Raw genomic sequence first — 24,186 nt, forward strand, 5'->3', positions numbered from 1 at the left:
CCACACACACAATGCCATCACCCAGACTAGACTCAGCCAGCTATAAGTTCAGGAATGAAGCTTTATATGCACAGCTTAGCACAAGATACAACCAGATAGCTACAATGGTCACAATATATAGAGAAATAGACAAGTCAAAGATAATACAGAAACACAGCAGCCCTCCCAGAAACCAGAGTGCCCAGAATGGGCTCCAAACCACCCTTCCATCTTCTTCCCACTCTCAGCGTCCGTCTTACATGTAAGGTGACTTTGTAGGATCAGCAAGGGGCGTTAGCAGAATGATTAGCTGGGTTACACAGATCTAGGCAGAACAGCAAAAAGCCAGGGAGAAAACACAGACACCAACTCTAACAGACAAATACCGTCTTGTCTATGTTTGTGTCCTTGCTTTTAGCCATCTCAGCAAGTCTGAGTGCAGCAGACATCACCACTGTTTCCTTCTCACAGCCTGTCATCTAATTTCTCTTATTAAAATATTCCAGTTAGCCTCAAACCAGCACACTTATCTTTGTCCAGAAGTGAAGGCCAAACCCGCGTGTTTAACATTGGAATTACAGAACTATCAGATTGTAGCCAGAAGAGTATGAGGAACCCTTGGTCTAGCGACCTGGCTCGCACTGCCAGCCTGCCTCACGGGCGCGGGGCAGCACACCGAGCTCTGCCCTGCCCCTACTGGCAGCTGTACAAGACAGAACAGCAGGGCTCGGGAACACATCACGCAGGCCCCGTATGCCGAGCACAGAACGACTGCTGCTCGTCAGCGCCACCAGCGTCCGACGCCTGCCCGCGTTCGGCGGCAGACCGCCGGGGGCGGCTGCGGCGGCACGGAACGAGAGGCGGCACGGAACGGGAGGCGGCACGGAACGGGAGGCGGCACGGAACGGGAGGCGGCACGGAACGGGAGGCGGCACGGAACGGGAGGAGGCGCGGAACGAGAGGCGCCACGGCCCGCCCGCGGCGCTGCCCGCCAGCCGCGGCCCCTGCGCCCACGGAGGGGGCGGGACCGCGGGGGCAGCGCCCAATGCCCGGCTGCAAGAGCTGGCCGGAAGGGGCGGGGTACTGCGGGCGGGCGGGGAGGCGCTGCGCGACCTAGCCTAGGGAGCGATGGGTGGAGGCGGGGCCGCGGTTTCCGCGGCAACGGCAACGGCGGCGGCGTGTGGTGGCGGCCGGCCGAGTGAGTATCGTGGCGGCCGGGCGGAGTGTGGTGGCGGCCGGCCGAGTGAGTGTCGTGGCGGCCGGGCGGAGTGTGGTGGCGGCCGGCCGAGTGAGTGTCGTGGCGGCCGGGCGGAGTGTGGTGGCGGCCGGCCGAGTGAGTGTCGTGGCGGCCGGGCGGAGTGTGGTGGCGGCCGGCCGAGTGAGTGTCGTGGCGGCCGGCGGAGTGTGGTGGCGGCCGGGCGGAGCGAGTGCCGTGGCGGCCGGGCGGAGTTGGGCCGGCGTCTGGCGGGCCGAGGTCGGTGCTGCCTCTTGTGGGGCCGTCTGCCGCGCCCTGGGGCTGAGGACTCGCAGGCACTGCCGCTTTCCGCGACAGTCTGGGCCAGCCCTGCCCGGGGCGCCTTGGGACAGGAGCGCCCGCTGCGAGGAGTGCTGCTGAAGGGACACTCAGTGACGGGAAGGGAAGCCCCTTCCGGGCAGCTGAGATCAGCCTGCCCGCGATCCCGATCCCGACACCCAGAGAATTGCCCTGTGGTATTGCTCCTGAGGAGCTGAGGCCCTGCCTCCTCGCCCACTCCCTCCCAGTGCGGGGGCAGTTAGGGGTCCTGTAAATAAAAAAAGAAGAAGAGGTAAAAGAAAAAGTTGTTTTAGCAGCTAGCGCAGAGAGCTGGCTGCACGTACCCGGGCATCCCTCCGGGTAATGGCTGCGGAGCTGTGCGAGTCACCTGGCTCCGCTCCCTCGCGGCCATTCACTGCTTCTCCAAAAGCTTCTTTGCAGAACTGGTTTATCTTCAGGAGTTTCGCAGCCTGATTAGTCACAGATCTAAATCACTGATGCCTCGGACGGGCCTACAGTTCTCAGTGAAGGTTTATGAGTTTGATAGCAAGTTCAAGTGCCAAATTTTGTCTTAAGTAACTTTAGGACAAGTCTAATGTGTATATCTATATAGCATAGTAGGCTAAATATCATCTGGTAGAGATAGGAGGCTGTGCCAAATGTAAGTGCTGTAACTTTTCATAGCTGAGAAAAATAATGAGAGAAAAGGGCTGGGGCAAGAAGCCAAGGCTGTATTTCCCCCCCTTGTTTTCTTTTAATAGATGTATTGATTTGACTATAAAGTGCATTTAGGAGCAGGGTTTTGTTACTTTGATTTGATAATAAACAGTGAGCCTTAATCTGCTTTCAGAGCTGTATGTATATTAAAAAAGGAATAGCACAGAAACCAAAGGGAGTTAGAAGAAAAATCATGGCACTTTGGGACATGCTTTAATGGCCATGGAGGTGCTAGGTCAGTGGTTGGACTTGATGATCTTAGAGGTCTTTTCCAACTGAAACAATTCTGTGATTCTGTGTGATTTGAGGGACTTGCTGTAACTAATGCTGGGCTTGTTTAGTCCGGGGACAGCGGTATGTAGCTGTTACACACATAGCCACTCTGTAGCTGACTATCAGTCTGGGATCAAGATGCACTCGATAAAGCCTTTAAAGGGATTTTAAAAGAGAAAATTTCATGCCATAAACTAAGGTGACAGCTTATGTGACTTTATTAAGAAGTTTTACAGTTATTTATATTGACATGCAGTTGATTGTAATTTTGTAATCAGTGAAGTGAGACTTAATACTTGTCATTGGTGTTTTTTCCTCTTCTTCCTCTTGCCATTGTTTCCTGGAGTAATGAAGATCGTGATCTGAGTTGTCCAGTGCCGTGTGAATTTTAAGAGGAAAACTAGGCTTCATCACGCCACAAAATTCCTCTGGCATTAAATAAATGCTTTATTATTAAACGAGTCACAAATATTTCAGCTGTGTTTGGTTACCGAAGTTGTTCTTGGTGGACGAACAAGGGTTATCTTCACTGCAAAATATGTTCTGTCAGGTACCCCAAGGGAACATATGATGTGAGCTCCTTAGATTGTGTGATTGACAGCTAACTTCAGTCCTTGTCTGGGAAGGACTAGGAGTTTGGCTTCTCCCTGACGTGGGTTAATGTTATGGGGTCTTCTTTCATGTCTGATGGATCTACTATAATCAGTTTCTGTTTGCAGCAAACGAGTCCCTAGTTTATACGTGTTAATATTGACAAAGCTTGCTACAATTGGCGTTTGAATTGAATCGACAGAGGATACTCTATTTACTTTGGGGTTCAGTAAGTGATTTTGGAGGTGCCGAAGAAAGGGCATCTTGTTTGGCTTTGACATCTAAATTGTTACAAGGGCATAGACTCCTGACAATTTGAAGTAAAATGTAATGATCTTTCTTTCTTTCCAGTTTGGTGGAAGGTAAGGAAGCGTTGCACTTTTGTCCCTTAGAATGATGGCAATATTGCTACCCAGTGAATCAAGGACATTGTGTTATCTAGACAGGGCTATAAACGGCCAATCTACTTTTGTATCAAGTCCTCTTCGCTCTAATCAGCTTACACTCCATTTGCTTAGCATACCGAGCAAACCTGCCGTGACAGTGTTTGTAGGGTGTCTTATTCACTCTGGCCTTTGAAAAATTTAAGAACTGCTTAGCCACATGCCCCCCTGCTGTGCTGGTGCTGCCGTGCGTATGACAGCTTTCAGCAGCCGTTTCCATTTCTGACTTTCTGAGCTACAGGTGATCCCTGCGCACTTGAGCCAGAACTATGGGATTGTTTGACAAGCTAGCAGGATGGCTTGGGCTGAAGAAAAAGGAGGTTCATGTTTTGTGCCTTGGCTTAGACAATAGCGGCAAAACAACGATCATAAATAAACTTAAACCTTCAAATGTAAGTAGCCTATTTAACTCAGTGTTTTGACAGTATAGTCGAAGCTTGTTTAAACTGGTTTTGTATGCTGCTAGAGTAAATCTGACCGTGGAAAGGATGTGTTTAGTACAGTGAAACAGACATATTTTAAGAGTTTCCAATGAAGTAAAACTAAATGTAAGCATCCTCATGCATATTAGCAGAACATTTCCCCCCAAAAAGCCTGCTATTAGTGTGACACAGGGCTTTTTTTCCTAAGAACACCCAGTACAGAAGGATTTATGATGGCTGAAATCAGAAACCAGAACAGTTATTAGTAAGTCACTTAATTGCTACAAGGTTGCAGTTATGAGTGGTGTTGAACATTTGGGTTTAATACATTTGTACTTGTCTGCATATATCGTGTTTATTTTCATGTTTTCCTGAGACATTAATGTGTAATAAATAAGAAATAATATGAAGATGAACACTCAGTGGTGACTTCTGCATCTTTAAAGCAGAACAGCTTTCAATAGAAGTAGCATACATATTGGCAGCTCATTCATCCAGTGATACAGCGTTTCAGGCCACTAAGAGTGTGTAGTGTCCTAGGCAAAATTTAAAGTAGGATTACCTAGTTTCTAGATATTCATCTAGTAGAAATAGATGAATTTTTGTAGGCATGTGCAAAGCCAGAGGCTTGTGCATCTTGTGTTATATGCATCTGGGGAACTTTTTCCTGCTGTTTACATCAGATTTATTTTTTTTAAATTTCCACTGGACTTTTCCTGAAGAGTACCATGGGACATTATGTTTAAAATAAAACCTGGTGAAGAATCTGCTGCTTCTCCTGGCCATTAGTGTTCCACTGAAAATTAAATAGATGTATAAACAAAGAATATAAAGTGATTACTATCTGCTCTCAGTTGTTTGGGAGAAATGATAGAGTTTGTATCAGGTAAATGATACATTTATGTAATTTTTGAGACCTTTATTGTAGTAGGATTTTTATGTCATGCATTAAGCAGTGAAGAACTCCTAACTCAAGTTGAACATGTATCATAATATTAGGTATTAGAGAAGGTCCCAAGGGAATTACACAGGTAGAATAAATAGAATTTCTTTTCTGTAAATCGTATAATGGGAATTATTAATGTTTCTATTTAATGTGATTCTGTAGGAGGGTACCTTTGCATACCACCTAAGCCCTGCCCTTGCAAGACATGACGAATTCTGTATTGTGCAGCAGTGTTCTTAGATCAGGCTTGGTGAAACTCTTTATTTTTTAGTACGTTCCATAGACAGATGATTTTAAATTCTAGATCAGCACCTAGTCTGCTTAAGATCTGCTGCTTTGCCTTAGAGGTGATAGGAGGTGTCTGGAAAAGACAAGCATTTGTCCATCTATTTGTTTCTTCTGCACCCAATAAATACATTTGAAATAAATACTAAACAAGTAGAACCTATTGTGCTCTGCACAGATTTTCCTTTGGTGATATGAACCACTGACTAAAAGCTTTACAGCTGTGGAATTCTATTTTTGTAATGAAGCCTAGCTTGCTTCAGTTGTGTGTGAGGAGCCAATTGTTTATAGATGTAGTTTTTAATAAGGGGCTCTAGGAAGTCTGTAAAAGGATTGTGTGCCACACTGAGACAGCTTTGTAATCTGAGGAATGTGGCCTTTTCTTCCTGCCTAATGTCAATGCTTCTTAAAAGACCTATTCTGTTGCACCATCCTAGCTGATAAGTTCCTTGGCTAGCTCAGCAGTAAACCTGGTTATCAGACAAATCTGTGAATAATGCTTTATATTTTGGCCATTCCTCTGTCGTAAATGGTGATTTCTTACAGTGGTCTAGTAGCTTGGATAGAACTATGGTTAGGCTGTTACATAATGTCTTCTGTCACATAGACTGCTCCAGCCTATGAATAGAAGCAGGGAGTATGGCCAATCCAATTTCTTGATAGATACCTAGAGGAGGGACAGCTCCAAAGAGACTTTCTGGTACTTGAAGAAGGTGTACAAGACAGACAGAGAAGGACTTTTTACAAGAGGATGTAGTTGTAGGACAAAGGTTAACAGCTTTAAACTGAAAGAGGATAGGTTAGAGTTAGATGTAAGGAAGAAACTCTTTAATGGTAGTGAGGCACTGGAACAGCTTATCTGGAGAGGTTGTTGATGCCCCATCCTGGAAATATTCGAAACCAGATTGGATGGGACTTTGAGCATCCTCATCTAGATGGAGGTATCCGTGTCCATGGCAGGGTGGGGGTTGGAACTAGATGACATTTAAGGTCCCATCCAATCCTAACCATTCTGTGATTCTCTTTTATCTAAGAGGTTTGAGTTATGCAAATTTGTTTGGGATGACATTATGATTTCCAAAGTGCACAAATATTTTGAACTTTGACTTAAGTAATATTCTTTAAGCTGTTAGAGAATCATGAAATGCATTGGGTTGGAAGGGACCTTTGAAAGTCATCTATATCAACCCCTCTGCAGTAGGCAGGGATATCCCCAATGACACCAGGTTGCTTAGAGCCCTATCAAGCCTGACCTTGAGTATTGTGAGGGATGGGGCCTACACCACCTCCTTGGGCAACCTGCTCCAGTGTTGCACCACCCTCATAGTAAAACCCCTACTCCTAATGTCTAATATAAATGTACCCTTTTCTAGTTCAAAACCATTGCCCCTTGTCCCAGTGCTGCAAGCAAAAATAGTTCTTCCCCAGCCTTCCTATAGATATTCCCCTTCAGATATTGAAATGTAGTTTAAAGGACTCCCTGGAGAGCCTTCTCCTCTCCAGGCCAAACAGCCCCAATTCTTTCAGCCTGTCTTTGTAGGAGAGGTGCACCAGCCCTATGAACATCTTCGTTGCCCTCCTCTGGACTTGCTTCAACAGGCCCATGGCTTATTTGTGTTGAGGGCCCCAGAACTGGACAGAGTACTTCAGGTGAGGTGTCATGAGAAGAGAGTGGCAGAATCACCTCTCTTGACCAGCCAGACACACTTCTTTTTATGCAGCCCAGAATTCAATTGCCTTTTTGTGCTGCAAGTGCTCATTGTTGGCTTATGGTCAGCTTTTCATCTGCCAACACCCCCAAGTCTTTTTCTGCAGGGCTGCTCTCTATCACATCCTCCCCCAGCCTGTATTGGTAATGGAAATTGTCCTGGCCCACTTGCAGGACCTTGACTGGGCCTTGTCAAACCTCAGGAAGTTCACCCTGGCCCACTTCTCCAGTTTGCCCAAGTCCCTTTCGATGACATCCGCTCCCCTGTGGCGTATCAGCTGCTCCACTTAGCTTGGTATGATCTGAAAACTTGCTGAGGGTGCACTCAATCACACTGTCTGTCTCACTGATGAACATATTAAGCGGCACTGGTTCCAGTATCAACCCCCAAGGGACACCGTTTGTCACCCATCTCCATCTGGACATCAGGCCCCTGACTGCTACCCTGGTTATCTACCCTAACCATTGCATGCATCTCCTATGGTAACTTACCTACTAGTTGTTTCATAGGTAATTTCCTACCTACAGATTAACTGTAATCTCCCTCTTGAGGCTAAAATGTCTTCACTGCTCCTGTCCAATAACACTCACTGTTCTGTCAGTAGCATTCACAAAACCTGACTTTTGAATTACTGTACTTTTTAATATATAGTGTCTGTAGAAAGTTCCTCGTGGTGGATAGTTTGGGGAAAAGGTCTGTAACACATTAATTTTACAAATGTATTTCAATATTGAAGTTTACTAATTTGGTTGTAAATTTTGTACTTTCTTTTCTTTAAAGGCTCAAACTCAGGACATCGTTCCAACAATAGGATTCAGTATAGAGAAATTCAAGACATCAAGGTAGCTTCTTTAATTTTTTTTCATTTAACAGTAGTAATTAATGTGCAGGAGTTGGACTTAATTACCTCTTTCAGTGGCATGTGACAGAGAATAATGTGCAGTGGTATGATGACATGGTATGCAGCTTGCTGAAATGTTGTAGTACATGAATCGTGGTTCCTGATCCCAATCCAAGACAGCCAGCATTAGAGTACCTTTTATGTTTAGTGGTGCTATAAAACTGTGCGTGTATGAATGTATACATACACTTTATTTCTTTAAAGATTTTTCTGTATAATATATACTGTATATTAATATCTTTTAATATAATATTTATATCTATAAGATCTCTTTTTTTAAGTGTATGTAAGCATCTGATTCCAGTCTGTTACAATTTCAGAATGCTCTGCGCTCTTGGCAGAGAAAATTGCACTCTCGTTGGAGTAACTCTGAAAAGATTGCAGTCTAATCTCATGATATGAAAAATGGTGGTCACAGCATTAGTAATGTAAAGATGGCAGGTGCAAAGGTCAGGAAAGGGAGAACTCATTACCTGAATGAAGGCTAAGGTTTAGAAAAGGAATGTCATGAGTGAAAGAAGGTAACAATAAATATTCTTTTATTATTCTGTAGCCTTCACTGTATTTCAGTGGGTGCAGATAGTCTTCAAAGCAAGCAGCATGAGAAATCTGCAAGAAAACTGTTTATTACTTGAACTGATATGTGAGACTGATAGATTCCATGTTTTTATGGAAGGCTTAATAACTGTATTCTGTCTCAGTAATCCACATGATACAGGTTTGAGGTTTGGCTATATAAGAATGTAAATGAGTTGATGTGGCTGTTCTTTATCCTGATCCTGTAATAGGAGACATGACCAGCAAATAAATCTTGTAGAATGGTAAAAAAATCCAAGCCAAACAAACTCACCCCCACTCCAAAACCTCATTAATATTACAATCAAAACATGGTTTGGAGATTGCTGATAACTTTATACATTGCAGAACAGCTAGTCTAAAATCAGGTGATGCCTAGATATAGAATATAGTGTCTGGAGAGCTTCCATTTCTAAACCTCCTTATTTTGGTGTGGCTTTCACTTGGAGAGCTATTTGGCACTACCCAAACCGGGAAGGCCTGATAGTGGAGTCAGTTTTGCCTCAGGAGAGGATCAACTGGATCAGTATATTTTGTGATGTTCTTCAAGTTGACTTGCTGAATATGGGGTGAAAACTCAAAAGTTGCAAAGGCAACCTCTTTTGTCTTGGTCACCTGAGGTAACCTGTTACTACCAGAACATGATGATTTCTCTGAGGGTGAGATACTGTTAGAAATGTAAACATTTTTTATATGGCTTTTATTTTGTGTACAGAAGCCTTTGGTGGTTACCGGTGCTTGTCTGGGGATAGAATTGAAGACAGGCTATGGATTTAAGTCATGGCTTATCTGAATTTCATTTGCTGGGAGACCTGGCTGATACAGCTGAAGGCTGTGCAGCCATTCAGTGAGACTTGGACAAATTGGAGATCTGGGCAAAGAGGAACCAAATGAGGTTCAACAAGGACAAGTACAAAGTCCTGCACCTGGGGAGGAATAACTAACTGCAGCAGTACAGACTGGGAGGTGATCTGCTGGAGAGCAGCCCTGTGGAGAGGGACCTGGGAGAGCTGGGGGAGAACATCCGTGGGACAGCAATGTGCCCTGGTGGCCAAGAAGGCCAATGGGATCCTGGGGTGTATTAAGCAGAATGTGTCCAGCAGATCCAGGGAGGTTCTCCTTCACCTTTACTCTGCCCTGGTGGGAGCTCATCTTGAGTACTGCCTTCAGTTTTGGGCTCCCCAGTTGAAGAGGGACAGGGATCTGCGGGAGAGGGTCCAGCAGAGAGCTACGAGGATAGTTACAGGGTTAGAGCACTGCCTGATGAGGAGAGGCTGAGGGACCTGGGACTGCTTAGTCTGGAGAAGAAAAGACTGAGAGAGGATTTAATAAATATCTGTAGAGGCCTGGAGGTGAGGAGAGGAAGGACAGACTGCTCACTTGCTCCCTGCAATAAGACAAGGAGCAGTGGGTGTAAGTTGCAGCACAGGAGGTTCCACCTCAACACGAGGGAGAGCTTCTTGACTGTAAGGGTCCCAGAGCACTGGCACAGGCTGCCCAGAGAGGTTGTGGAGTCTCCTTCTCTGGAGACTTTCAAGGCCTGTCTGGATGCACTCCTCTGTGACCTGAGCTAGATTGTGTGGTCCTGTTCTGGCAGGGGGGTTGGACTCGATAATCTCTTTGGGTCCCTTCCAACCCCTGACATCCTGTGAGCTGTGATTGTGAAATATTTGTGGAATAAGACAGACTTGAGGAAGATGTTCTGAAGGCAGATAGAGCCCCAAATGAACTCTAGTTAGCCTTTCTCAGCTGACTAGACCTCAAACCGATCTGACTTTTTTTCCATCGGGGTAGCAAAGAGAATGGTTTGGGCTTTGTTCTTTGTTTCGTGCCTCATACGCTTGTTTTCTTTGCAGTTTGTCTTTCACAGTGTTTGATATGTCAGGTCAAGGGAGATACAGAAACCTCTGGGAACATTATTACAAGTAAGCCTATAATTTATTTTATGGCATTGCTGTTCATATTAGCTGTTGTGTGCATTATTTAAACAGATGTCTGATAAACCAGAACAGTGCTTAGAAATGATTCAGGGAACACTTACTTGTTGTTCAACAGAAGGTCACTCTGGATAAATAAAACTTCCCTTCCTGTTCTAAAAAATTAAAACTTTCATATGCAGATAATCCACCTGCTTTTGAGGACATCTTATTGACTCAAAGATGGGGAGAGCATACTAGAGATGGGATTTAAATGTTGAAACCTGAAAGCTGATTCTGTAAGAAATCCTCAAGATGAGTTAGGTTTCTTATTTCTGTATACTTCTGTAGGTAAGTGACTTAAGAACCAAAAGATGATGGCTGAGATTTTCAGGGGTGAGGACAGTGACTTCAGAGAATTTGACCCATGTACCTAAGAACTTGACCAAGTATGCTTGGCTATTATTTATAAAGCAGGCTATTGACTGTCCATTGTAACACTGAGGAATTGGCTTATTGTTTAATTACCATTCTCTGATTTTCTAGTTTCTAACAAAACTTCAATCTTCATTGATTTTGTCTCATTCTGCAATACCTGATGCTGATCTAAATAAGAACAGTAGTAAATCACATAGAAACAGCTTAGAGAAAAAGAACAGAGAAACTCCGAAGATTATACTATTGATTAAATATTGGCATTTAATCAGTAGTGTTTAAAGTATTCTTTAATTGAGGATTAACTCTTCAGTTACTTTCTGTGCAAAATACATTAGCAATTTGTAATATTGTTGTGTGGGTAGGCCTTCATTGGTCAAGAGTGGCAGATTTATGTTTCCTAAATCTTTGGTGTGTCAATAGCTGGTGCCCTTAGGCTGCTTTAAGAATGCTATCCAAGTGCTTCATAAGTAAACAGTGTTTCTGACTGCTGTATTTTAGCACAGTAATGTATTCTTTGTGTGACACAAACCACTTTTTCTTAACTGTAGGTTAAGACAAGGAGTTAGGTAATGCTAACAGCAAAGTACATATGCACTTACAGCCAGCTGTGTTCTTGATCCAGTGCAGTAGTCACATATTTAAGATTAATTTATAAGAATAATTTAGAAATTGTAAAGTGAAGAGCACATTATAAAATTAAGTAAAATCAAATCTGATCAAGTGTCTAAATAGTTGCCTTGGAGTACTTGAAGGTTGCCTGTTTGGCTTGAAACTATCTTCTAGGATGTTTCCAAAGTACACTTGTCTTAAATGTTTGTAAACTCCTGACATGTTGTTTCTCTCTTACAATTACTTACTTGCAAAGCTATTTTTTTTTGTTAGTAAATATATGCTAGAACTCAGATTACTCTAGAAAAGTACTGAGACATTTCCAGCTAGTATGCAAAAGCTTTATTTGCTGTTAGAGTTACTCTGTGCTCCAGGAAAGAATAGACCTTCTACAGTCTTGGGGTGGTCAAGTTGTTTCTGTTTTTTTGTGGGTCTCAACTATTGCTTATAAAAATACAAAGGTAGGTGGTGCTGGGGGGTGAAGACTGTATCTGTAATGGTCTCTAAGAGAAATGTTGGGAAGGAAAAGTGTATGTACCATCAAGGTAAATCAGCAGTCGTTTTTGTGAATGTTCATCTGAGCTGGTCAGACTTTTGTTTTCAAATAGTTTTCAGTAAATGGAACATCAAGTTTCCTGAAATAATGAATTGAATTGTGCTGTATATATTGGGACTGTGATTATGCTGCCAGCAAAATGAACTTGAAATAGTTAAAAGGTTTTGCCTGTTATTTAAAATGAAAGATCTTGTTTGTGCAGATTTTGGTAAAAGTGAAATCAATCTGCACGTGCCTAGTTGTCAAATAGCTGTGGAGACAGCTCTTTTCTGAAGAAGCAATTGACCTTTCTCTAAATAAACTTGCTCTAGTCTGGTAAAGAAAGAATTTCTCCAGAAGCTGCTCCTGAGATTTTCTTTGCCTTGACTGCAATGTCAGAACAGCAGTGGGTTGCATTTTCAGAGTTGATTCTTCAGCCATAGTAATGAAATGTAGCTTTTCTGAAGGATCAGTGTAGATTGACCTCTATGTGAGTCACTCAGCTCATGCCTCAAAAAACTATGCCTGTTACCAAATACTGAATTTCAGAAACAGTACTGGATTCAAATGTTAACACTAAATAACAGCAACAAACATTAGAAAGGGGAAGGAAAAAAAATCAGGTTTGTTTGCTTTTTTTTTTGGGATTTCTTCTGAAACCTTTTCTTGCAGTTCAAGAGAACCTATAATTTGCCTCTTTGCTCTTTTTATGTTATGCAGAGAAGGCCAAGCCATTATTTTTGTCATTGATAGCAGTGACAAATTAAGAATGGTTGTAGCCAAAGAAGAACTTGACACCCTTCTGAATCATCCAGGTGAGGAGGCTTTTTTCCCTTTCTGTCTTTGTATTTGTCATGTTGTCTTAAAAGACCTTACCTGACTTGTTCTTCATTTTGAGTATTTTACAAGTATTTTAGCTGTTTGTGAATACAAGGACAATAATAGTAAGTTTGGGAAGGATTTTTTATTTCTATTGCCAGTTAAGAATGATAATGCCTCAGCTGGCTACAGTGAGTTGTACTGGTCTCTCATTAATCAATGTAGATCAAAAGTGGTATTGTTTTGAGGAAGAATAGCCTTTGTCTCTTTGGAAGATGGAGAGAGCCTATATGTGATGAGAAAGATATACTGATGAAGACAACTAATTCCTTTAGTATAACTTCTTGGCTTTTTTGGTATTGTCGTGCTTGAGCTAGAAAAGAGGAGGGATAATTATACCAGTTGGCTTCTGTTGCCTATTAAGAGGTCCATGGGATGGAAGAGGATGTGAGAAGATTCACAACTGGATGGGTTTTTTAGGGTTCTTGTTTGTTTTGTTGTTTTACACGAGGCTACGCATTTTTAAGTTCTGAGATCAGTCAGTTCTTCATTTCTTCTCCCTTCCGTATAGCCAACGTTACTGGAATGTTTTTGGTAAGCAATCTGCAACCTTCTCCTTGAGCACTTTAGGTAGTTGCTCTGACTAAACAGATTGTAAGAATTCATGCAAGAAATTGAAAAGTTCAATAATTCCTGTACTTCCTTATATATTTGTTAAGCTGGCAAAGCCTCAATTTGTGGAGTTGCCATGCTGAAAGTGAGAAATGAGAAGCTAACTTGCATTTCTAATCAAGAAAGGTAGCGTGTGATGGGGGCAGCAATATGACTACAATTTTATTTTCCATCCAGGCTGCATGTAATACATTCATTGGTAAAGATGCTGTAACTGAGTTCGTCTGAGCTCAGCGGGCCCTCAGGTTTTTTTTGTTCAAGGGTATGGGCCGCTTCAGGTGCAGATGCTGAAAAGACAGTCTTGCAGAGATCAAAGGGGAGCATGAAGTGAACTGAAGGCTGCAGATGGATTACGTAGAGGCCAGGGCACTTTGTACTAAAGCAGTTACTAATTACAGTAGCAAAAGACAGTTCTGTTGGTAAAATGGAAACCATGTAGAGCAAGGGTAAGTGATAAATGCTTGTGTAATAAGTTTACTGGTTTTTAAAAGAAGTGTGAAACTGATAAGATTGCGAAGGTGCAAGCTTAGGTGAGGCTTTTCATTTGGGCATTCATAGGTTATTAACGCTAACGTTGCAGGTCAATGCTGTTCAGTTACTGACGCATCTGGGTCTGCTAGTTCTGCAAGGTCATAGCTATTGCCACCTAGTTCATTCCATAACACTAGGGAAAGGCCAGAGTTGTGGATTTGTGCCTTGTAGCAGCTCAGAGCAAATGCTGCAACAACGTTCCTCTTCTGTTGTTTTGTATTTTGATGGATGACATCTAAGAGAACCAAAGACAATAAAGAGTTCTTCTAGTAGTAATGTTTGATAAAAGCAGCTGTTAAATCAATCAATACATTGATGTAGTAAAGCATTGATAAAGTAAACCAGTTACATGTATTTGTAGTACTGTTCTGATTTTCTTCTTGTGTGTTGCACTTTCTGCCTCTCTGAACCTTCTGAAGTGGTTTAAATGTACATGTTTATTTTAGGTGTATCTGGATGCAGTGTAACAACCGTGAATCAGTTCCTGTCTCTGAAAATCTTAGCAATCCTTCAGTAAAACAGTTCCCTCTCTTTTTTGCCAAACTTTGCCTGAGTTTGTCCGGGGGAAGGGAATGAGTGTGCACCATGAAGCATTAAAGAGTCGGAAGCTGTGCTAGCTGGGACTGTTTTGCGAATCAGAACTATAAACTGGTTTTACTTACATAAATGGCAAAGCACTCTACAAATAACAACTTGTTTAATGATCACTTTAGTCAAAGGTCATTCTTCAGCATTTTGCAAGAGGGTAGTCTTTAGGTACTGACTTTTGGGTCACTTGACTTCCAGCACATGCTTCTAAAATGGACTGAATTCATGTAAATTTCGAATTCATTGTATAAAATTACATATCACACACATCTAGCATCTGAGAGTTACAAAAGTGTCTTAACTCATAGCTACTTACAACTGGAAAATGTTAGCTTTCCATTAACAACTGCAAAAATAAAGAGGAGGAGGGAATACTGCATAGTGGGAAACAATGTCATAAGGTAGGAAATAATGTAAATTTCTGCAACCACCACTCTGTTTAGAAATATCTTGAAGCTTACATTTACAAGTACGTGTGATGGTTTGGGAGATACCTGCCCCACCACACCTAGAAAATCACCCAGGCTAGACTCAGCCAGATGGAAGTTAAGGAATGAAGCTATATTTACAGCTTAGCATGATACACAAACAGATAAATATTTACAGTTACATACAAGGTAAAAAAGTAATACAGAAACACAATACTCCTCCCAGAACAATCAGATTGCCAGGAGGGCTCCTGACCCAAACCCCTCCCCTCTTTCCCCCTCTTTCCCTCCCTTCAGAAATAACCAGATCAACCCTCATATACCTCACATGATAAATCTGGAGAGATCCGAGGTGAGATGTCAGAAAGATGACAGGGAGGTTGTTGCCTCAAGCCAGCAGATGCAGGGAGGATCAGTAGTTGTGGCGGTTATCGGTGTGTCGGTCAGTAGCCAGGATCTCTGAGTATGGATAGGTAGTGTTAGCTCTGCTGATTTTGTGGCAAGGTTTCACAGCAGGGGTTAAAAGGCATGCATTTGAGAAGGTTCAAACTACTTCAGCAATGCCAGTATGAGATTTGGGGACTTCTTTTGCCCTTATCCACTTTGCCTCTCCCCTGCAGAGTCAGCTAGCTTAGGTTGGAAGTTTTTTGGTAGCTCCTTCCTTCATTTCCTATGTGAAGTAGCCTCTTAGTTTAACTACTTGAAAAAGAGCCTGTATATATTTCATCATGGGGCAGGAGGGAGGGACTTAAGTTCTTTTGCCATCAAGAACTGATTGATAAACTCAAATGTTTTTTTCTCTCTCTAATATTGTAATTCATCCATTGTTCAATTCATGTGAAGAATTCTTATAGTTGGTCTTAGTGCTGGAATTTTTTGGGCAGTTTTACATGTGTCAAGTTGAAGAGTATACTCTGTTTCCATCCAGTGACACTCTAGTCTTTTGTGCTAATCAGCAAGGTTTATGCTTTTGAGTGTGTAAAGTGTACTTGATTTGGTCAGTGGTTCTCAAAGCTTGCTGAAAAGAGCTTCAGGAAAAGAAGTAATTCTGCAAGTGAAGGCAGGATAAGGGGTGCCCATATGTATGTTTCTTCCCCTTTTATAAAGTCTCATGCCTGCTCTCCAAGATGGCAAAGGGTAATTCACACTACATTTGTGCAGTTTTTGTTAAGGCTTAGCTGCAGTCCAGGAGGACTACATCCACAGCCTTCCTCACATTCACCAGGCAGGTAACCTGATCAAAAAAGGAGATCAGGTTGGTCAGGCAGGACTTGCTCTTCCTAAACCCATGCTGGCTGGGCCTGATCCCTTGGCCATCTTATAGGTGCTTTGTGATGGCACTCAGGATGACCTGTTCCATGACCTTGCCTGGCACTGAGGTCAGGCTGACATGTCTGTAATTTCCCAGTTCCTCCCTTCTTGTGGTTGGGCACCACACTGGCAGCTTCCAGTCTCCAGGGACCTCTCCAGTGAGCCAGCACTGTTGATAAATGATGGAGAGTGCCTTTGCCAGCTCATCTACCAGCTCTCTCAGCACTCTAGGATGGATCCCATCTGGTTCCATGGACTTGTGAGGATCCAAGTGACTCATTGGGTCCCTTAATGCTTGCACAGTTGTGGAACCTTTGTTGTGAAGTAATGAATGGATACAAATCATTTTACACATCCAATCCTCACTAAACATAAAATGAGTAGTATTTGAAGGCAGTCATTTGATCTCAGATCCACCAGTTGTTTATGATTACATCTGTAAATGTATATATAAGGTAGGGGAGAGGGGCTGGAAGATCCTAAAGCCTGCCAGAAAGTTTGTGAGTGTTCTTGAAGCATGCATGTGACCCAACAGTGTGCATGTTGGTTGGATACAGCCTTCAGAGAATTAGAGTTACAAGTGAGCAGAATACCTTCCTGTACCATTTGTAACTTATTGTGTGTAGAGATTAGTAAGTGTTGCGTAATGTCACGATAGTTCTATTTCTGCTCCTACCTAGATATTAAGCACCGACGACTGCCTATTCTCTTCTTTGCTAACAAGATGGACCTCAGGGATGCAATATCATCTGTGAAAGTATCGCAGTTGCTGTCGTTAGAAAACATCAAAGACAAACCCTGGCATATCTGGTAAATTTCCCTCTATTTGTTTATCCTTTTGTTAGTATTACTTTGTGCATTCAGTTTTAGCACTACCATGATACTTGTTATATAACATAGATGAAACCAGCCAGACAAAATGCTCTGCTGCCACACCTAACAATAGGAATATTATAGTACTTTCTATGAAACTTGTTTTAAACACACACTAAATTCTTGCAGGCTGTCTTGAAAATCTCTGCAATAGAACTGTTACCTAATTAGTGAAATGGAGGGCCTCTAGTGGAATCAGAAAGTAACGTTCTTATCAGAAAATAAGCTGCTGGGTTTTTTTGATTGGAAATTGAGTAGAGTTGTTAACAGAGTGCTGCTGGTAGTTTGTCTTGCAGGTTTCAGAATATCAGCAGTAGAAGACTTAGAGCTGTGTGTTTTCCACTCTGCAGATGCTTTAGTAAATTCCTGTTGAAAGACTTCATAAATTTCTCACATGAATTCAGAAGGACATTACTCTCTGTACTGTGTAGTGTTTTACAGGATTTTAGTTGTAGAAGCCAATGTCTTTTCTTTGAGGGATGTACACTTTTGTGTAAATAGAAAGACCAGTGATAACAAGGTAAAACCCTGGTCCTTTTATCAAAGTGTTTTATGGAAGTTGGATTTCTGATTGTTCAAGTCCTCAGATACTATTAAAAAAAAGTGAGGTCAGGAGCTAGATACTTCTAAAACCTACAATTTTCATTTTAGGCCCTTTAATTGTGAAACTCAGTTACCCAGGCCTCACTGCTTTTTGTCTCAGAAATTGCAATGATGAGTTCCCAAGCTTTGTGGAACATAGTTTTATAAGTAACCACAGTAACAGTCCAAATTCACTGTTGTGTTAGCTTTTGTATGCTGAAGACTGAGGTACTCTTAAACAGTTGTGATTCAAAAGGTAGATTGCCACTGTTCTCAAGTGTAGAGTTACTGTTACAATGAAGTGTGTATGCACCATACTTTCTTCCTCCAGTACTCCAGTATGTTGGTACTATATATGGGAACTGCATGGAAGGGTAGTTAGACTCTGTGTTCTTAAAGGTCTATTCCAGTCTGAACGAGTCTGTGTTTCATCACTGTCCTTGTAGGTAGTAAACATCTCCTATAGCATAGTTTGTGCATGGAGTTACCTAAATGAAGGTGTCAGAGCAAGGTGGCTGCTTTGAGTGGGAGCTGTTGCAAAACCCCTCCTGTTCTAGGAATGATTCGTCAGCCTTGAAACTGGAATTAAAATAGATTACATCTTGAAACGGTGCTTCCATATTGGGAAGGTACTGTAGAATGTATAATTTGAGAGACTGCTTTCTTCATGTGAAGAAAGCTTAGCCAACTCTACTTGAAGCTACTTTGCAGTTCTATGAATTGCAAGTGCAGTGATGATTCCACTAGGAGCGGTGTTTTTACAATGTTTTGGTAATTTGGTGTCTTTGTTTCAGTGCTAGTGATGCTCTTAAAGGAGAAGGATTACAAGAAGGTGTGGATTGGCTCCAAGGTACATGTAGAATTCCTTTGCTCTACTTTCATTGTTTAAACTTCTAAAGTTTTTTACATTTTCTTTATTTTTTCCTTTGTCTTCCTTCTGTCCAATTCTGCTGTCAGATCAAATTACACAGTGAGTACTGATGCTCAGTCTGATATTTGCCTTTCACCTCCTTAACATGCATAGAGGATCATGGCAGCTCCTCTTGACAAATGCATACTATATGAACTCAGTACTCTTGCAGCAGTGTAACACTGTCTGGTAACAATAATAATACCAGCTCCTGCACTTCAGTTTATTACTGTAATAGTTCAGTTTGTTCTTTAATTTATTCTTTCTGTCCTGCCCCAGATTTGCATAACTTAATTTACATATTAGGAAATGTTGAATAAGCAGACTAGAAAATTAAGTGAAGTACAGAGACAAATATACTAGTTCTGACTATTCAACTGCAGCTCTTTTATCTAGAGCCAAGATAGGAACAGCTTGCATTATAACCATCCTAGCATATTCAGACACTCATAACTACATAGACAATATCAGATCCATCTAAAAATATGTATTACATACACAGGTATCACATACATATTTTTAGTGACAAACTCGATATGGATGCTGTATACCCTTCCATTGTATGTTGGCAGGGAGCTGCCCTCTCTTGTCCTCCTGCGTACTGCCAAATGTATAGAATAATGAAGTGTGGTATTGTCGTGGTAGACTCATTCTAATTTTAGCTCCCCAGTTTATGCTGCTTACCGTAGGAGTGTGGTAGTTAAGAGTAGTATAATCCATGTCTGCAAGGCAGTTTCTCTGTAGTGGTGTGTCCTGTGCCGTGCAGCCGCTAGATGTCACAGGTGTTCCAGAGTCAGTGCTGCTAACCTCATTTCCCTCACAGTGCAACCCAGCAATACCTGCCATAGTCCCAGGTTTTAAGATCTTTCATGTATCTGTGGATACCAGACTGTCATTCCTACTGACTGCTAATTAGAAGGAGATCACAGAATCATAGAATGACCTAAGTTGGAAGAGGCCTTAGAGATAATTTACACCATGGCCAGGGATGCCTCTCAACTAGACTGCCCAAGGCTTCATCCAACCTGGCCTTGAATATCCCCAGGGAGGAGCCATCCACAACCTCCCTGGGCAACCTGTCACAGAATTTCTCCATCCTTGCACTGAAGAACTTCTTCCTAAGATACAATCTAAGGATTGTGTCTCATTCAGCTTAGAACCATTGTCCCCTGTCCTGATGCTAGACACCCTTATGAAAAGTCCATCTCCAGCCTTCCTGTAGGATCTCTTCAGGCATTGGAAGGCAGCTCTAAAGTTCCCTGGAGGCTTCTCTTCATTTCCAAGTACATCAAATTAGTTCATTTGCATTCCTGACATCTGTCATGAAGTTGTGGGGCAAGCAGCACAATTAAGCAAAAGTGCTGTACCTGAGATTTTGAGACTGTTTCTTTTACTCTGTTATTACAGAATACAAAATCATTTCATCTTGCTTTCAAGGGAATGCATACTGGCCAGACATACTCTTTGTAAATAGATTCACTGCCCTGCAGAAGAACAGTGACACATCCTCATCATCTAAAAGAGTTTTGCCATAAGGAAGTAGCATCTTACCAACAAGTTTCCTTCCATGGTGTATCCTATTATCGTAGGGGCAGATGCCAAATCGCATACTTCTTGTGATGTTCAGGGTCTCTGATTATCTTTGAGGAACCTTCCAAGTTGCAATCCAGAGTTGAAGTCTGTGGTTTTGTAGGTAGCTTCAAGCTACATAAAAGGATCACAGCTGCTGGTTTGAATATTTTCTGACAAAAGTTTCTGTTGTTTATGTAGATTTTTAATCGCAGTAAGCATGTGCTTCTGCTGCCACTCACATAGTTCTTCTTAGCTATTCATTTCTCATGGACTGTGTTCCAGTGAGTTCTTCGGGACCAGGGCAGGCTCTCACATGTGGGTATCCCTCTCTGGGTATAGTTTCAGTACTTCTGTTTTAGCTTAACTAAAACCATGGCGAGAAAGGTCTATACACAGTGCCTATGTCTCACCTGCTACAGCCCCAGGGAGAAACTCCAGTGCTAAGACATGACAAACAACCCCGAGTAGCTCTGTCGACCGAAGGGCAGGCTGCACTCACCCTATGCCCCTGGCCAGCAGAGCTCCCGAGATGCGCAGCCAGCAGAGCTGGGCAGCTGCCGGCTCAGCAGGGAGGTGTCCCCAGCGGGAACCGCACCAGCATGGCGGCCAGACTGGTGCCGCTCCAGCTCCCCTGCCCACGCTCTGGGTTTAGATGTGTTCAGAATTCTGTGAGGTGTGGCCAGTGCATCCCAGAATTCTGAACCAAGGAGAGCCAAACTCCTCCTTTATTTTGGAATCTGTTCTCTCCCATCTTTCCCTACTGCTCATGCACACACCTGCAAGCCCTGCTTCCCCCACATCTTTGGTAACCTAGTGATTATCTGCTGCTTGTAACTTCTGATCACACACAAACCAACTCTTGCCTCTTACAGATTGTTAAGCTCCTTGATTTTCTAAGATGAGATTCTTGATGTATGGGCTTTATCTCAAAACTTTGTTTCAGCATGCTGATTCAGTGTCCACAAACGCTTAAGAGGGGGCAGGTTTAAACTCTGTTCTTGTTCGTGCACATGCAGTTTGGCAGTTTTACTTAGTGGATTGTGGTGGGTTAGGAACCCTTCCTCCCCTACACTGTTGACGTTTACCAGACCAGCTTGGATGACTTGGAAGTAAGATGAAGCAATATTCAGAGCAAAGCAAAACTGACAAGCATCTATACAATATATTTACAATTAGATACAAATCAGAAATCATACAGGAATCCAAACTCCCTCCCAGACAGAGAAGACTTCCCAGAAGGAGCTCAAAGCTGCCCTATCTTTCTCCCTCTGCTTTCCCAGACAGGCAAACAAAAACAACCAGCAAAGCTTACTTTGTTATGTGTTAGTGGTGAGATTAGAGCAGAGTGAAGAGAAGCAAATAGAATCACAGTGGAGCAAAATGGTTACGTTTTGGCTTTTTATCCCTCTCAGCAAACCCATGAATGATGTAGACTTCATCCTTATTTTCTTTTTACAACCAATGATCTAATTTCTCTCATTAAAGTATTCCAGTTAGCCTCAAACCAGCACATGGATGAGGGCTGATATTTCAAGAACAAATTTTTACTATGACTCTCCTCGTTCCTAAAGCAGTAGATGGAAATATTTGGAAGTTGCAGTGGTCCCTAAATCGCAGTCTATGGATGCAATAAAACTCAGTGGACGAAAGGTGGTCCTTAACTGGGTGTTAATGAACACTCAGTTCTCCCTGTCAACAGCCATGCTTTTCTTAGTTACCTTTTGCAGACCCATTAAAGATAGTTCACAGATATGGAGTGGCAGGGGCAAAGGGGTTTGCCTTTTTTTTTCCCTAATGAAAGCTGAGTTTGCATATGTCTATTTGTAATGAGGTTACTATTGCGACAACCCATAATCAGTAACCTGTATGACAACAGTCTAAACCTAGCTTATGTTCCTTATTGGTGGGGGAAACTCGGATGATGTCCACATTTTGACATGGGGGTGCTGTGCATTTATGCCAAAGAAATGTTTGAAGTGAATTCCCAGTCCAATTAGGCAGCAATAGGAAGAAGTGTGGCTACTGAAAGAAGTTTTCATGTGAGTTATTCAGAGTCAAACTTTCAATCCTTTGCTGCTGGAAGCAAAGGATTCACATTCAGTTACATGAAAGCTGGAATGTGTGCAAGGAACTGAAGTACTTCATAAAGTAATTTACTTGTCTCAACATTACCTTAAAAGACTGAAAAAGGTAAAAATTGAATTATGGAGAAGAGTACTGGGGGAAACAGCTTGGCTGTGGAGGTATTTCAGAAGTGGATGAGAGAGCAAGTTGAAAATAACTCTTAACTGCATTGTCCCACATTGTCCCATGATGGTATGTCATTTATGTACAGGTTGCCAGTAACCTACAGTTTAATACAACAGAACAGAATCAGGGAATCAACCAAGTTGGAAGAGACCTCCAAGCTCATCCAGCCCAACCTAGCACCCAGCCCTGGCCAATCAACCAGACCATGGCATTAAGTGCCTCATCCAGTCTTTTCTTGAACACCTCCAGGGATGGCAACTCCACCACCTCCCTGGGCAGCCCATTCCAATGCCAATCACTCTCTCTGACAACAACTTCCTCCTAACATCTAGCCTAGACCTCCCCTGGCATAACTTGAGACTGTGTCCCCTCATGCTGTTGCTGGGTGCCTGGCAGAAGAGCCTGACCATATGACATATAACATAGCAGGTTGTGTTTGCAGAAAGCAAAACACAACACGAGTTCCATTTTATTAAGAGAAGCTGTTTCTTTTTATTACCAGATCAGATCCAAGCAATGAAGACATGAGAGAGAAATAGAAGATGTATGTTTTTCTTTCACAGATGTTGTCAGTAGCTGTACAAGTCCCCTGGAAAAGAAGACTTAAGGAAAATGAACAGTTCAGCTAAAATATACTGGGGTGACTTGTTTCCTTTTAGTATCTCTTCCAGGAAAACTGAATGTAGACAAGATGCACCTCAGGTATGCACATCGATGAATTAAATTGAATCTTCTAACTGGACAGCATATTTTTGTTTAAAAAGATTTGTGTTAACAGTAACCATCTGCATTCAGTTGCATTTTAGATGAGAATTAGCCACCAGAAAATGCCTCTCTGGGTTTTTGGGGGACATCTTTTGACCAAATGGGAGTATTTATTTTGCTGAGACAGAATAATCAGCACTTCCTGAAATACAGCCACATGATATACCCAAAAGAGGGCACCTCAAGTCAGCAGGTGTCTCTGCAGGGGCTTATTCTAAAATTTGGTGGTTTAGGTTTTTTTAATCACCATCTGCAAAAGGCTTCTAGAGCCATATTCTGATGTCAGCTGCAAGGGTTCATATGTTCGGTGTACTTGTGGATGATTGCAGATGTTTGTAAGGAACTGCTTCTACTGAACTGTTACGAGTTGCTCTGGTGATATGCCATGCTTATACTGGCGTTCCCTTCATAAAATATCAAATAGAAAACATTTCTTGCTTTGCTTTTAACTGAAATATGTTCAGTGATGGTCTTAAAGCTAGAGACTGTTTTTTCTGTTAGCTTCATTTGAAGTTTCTCCATTTTCCAGTGGAAATAGCACTGTATCCTGTAATAAAATGGTGTCTCTTTGCCAAGCATTTTTGTTTGTTCCTTACATGTTTGTTACACTGTTTAATAACTGAGCCTCCTCTGGCACACACTTAAGGAGTGTATGCTTGAAAGTTACGTTTTGAAACAGTTTAGAAACACTTTGCTAGTTTACTAGATCATTAACATGAACTACCTTCCACTGTGGGACAGGCTGTGGATGTAGTCAGCATGAACTTCAGCACAGCCTTTGACACTGTGCCATAAGAAGCTCCTGGCACAGCTGGCAGCTCATGGCTTGGACAGATTCCCTCTAAAATGGGTCTGGAACTGTCTGGAGGGCCTGGCCCAGATTGTGGTGGTGAATGGTGCCACATCCATTTGGCAGCTGGCACTAGTGGTGTGCCCCAGGGATCAGTGCTGGGCCCAGTCCTGTTCAATATCTTTATTGATGATCTGGACCAGAGGATTGAGTCCAGCATCAGTAAGTTTGCAGATCACACC

At 42.4% G+C, this 24,186-nt stretch overlaps 1 protein-coding gene across 8 annotated transcripts; it reads left to right on the forward strand.

Annotated features, from left to right (window-relative positions):
• Nucleotides 1-1,069: 1,069 nt before the first annotated feature.
• On the forward strand, nucleotides 1,070-23,734 carry ARL6 (ADP ribosylation factor like GTPase 6). Of its 8 annotated transcripts, none has more exons than XM_064152221.1 (9): nucleotides 1,070-1,177; nucleotides 2,829-2,913; nucleotides 3,758-3,908; nucleotides 7,659-7,720; nucleotides 10,212-10,280; nucleotides 12,574-12,668; nucleotides 16,883-17,012; nucleotides 18,452-18,507; nucleotides 22,953-23,734. In XM_064152221.1, exons 3-9 carry the CDS (start codon nucleotides 3,786-3,788, stop codon nucleotides 22,994-22,996), a joined length of 579 nt encoding a protein of 192 aa, XP_064008291.1. In that variant the 5' UTR covers nucleotides 1,070-1,177; nucleotides 2,829-2,913; nucleotides 3,758-3,785; the 3' UTR covers nucleotides 22,997-23,734. The 8 variants fall into 8 exon arrangements, with proteins under 8 accessions (XP_064008291.1, XP_064008298.1, XP_064008296.1 ...); XM_064152228.1 differs by having other exon boundaries at nucleotides 1,071-1,177; nucleotides 22,892-23,734; XM_064152225.1 differs by having other exon boundaries at nucleotides 1,083-1,177; nucleotides 2,837-2,913.
• The last annotated feature ends 452 nt before the right edge of the window (nucleotides 23,735-24,186 follow it).

This window comes from Pogoniulus pusillus, chromosome 12 (genome assembly GCF_015220805.1).
Source record: "Pogoniulus pusillus isolate bPogPus1 chromosome 12, bPogPus1.pri, whole genome shotgun sequence".
Taxonomy (NCBI): domain Eukaryota; kingdom Metazoa; phylum Chordata; class Aves; order Piciformes; family Lybiidae; genus Pogoniulus; species Pogoniulus pusillus.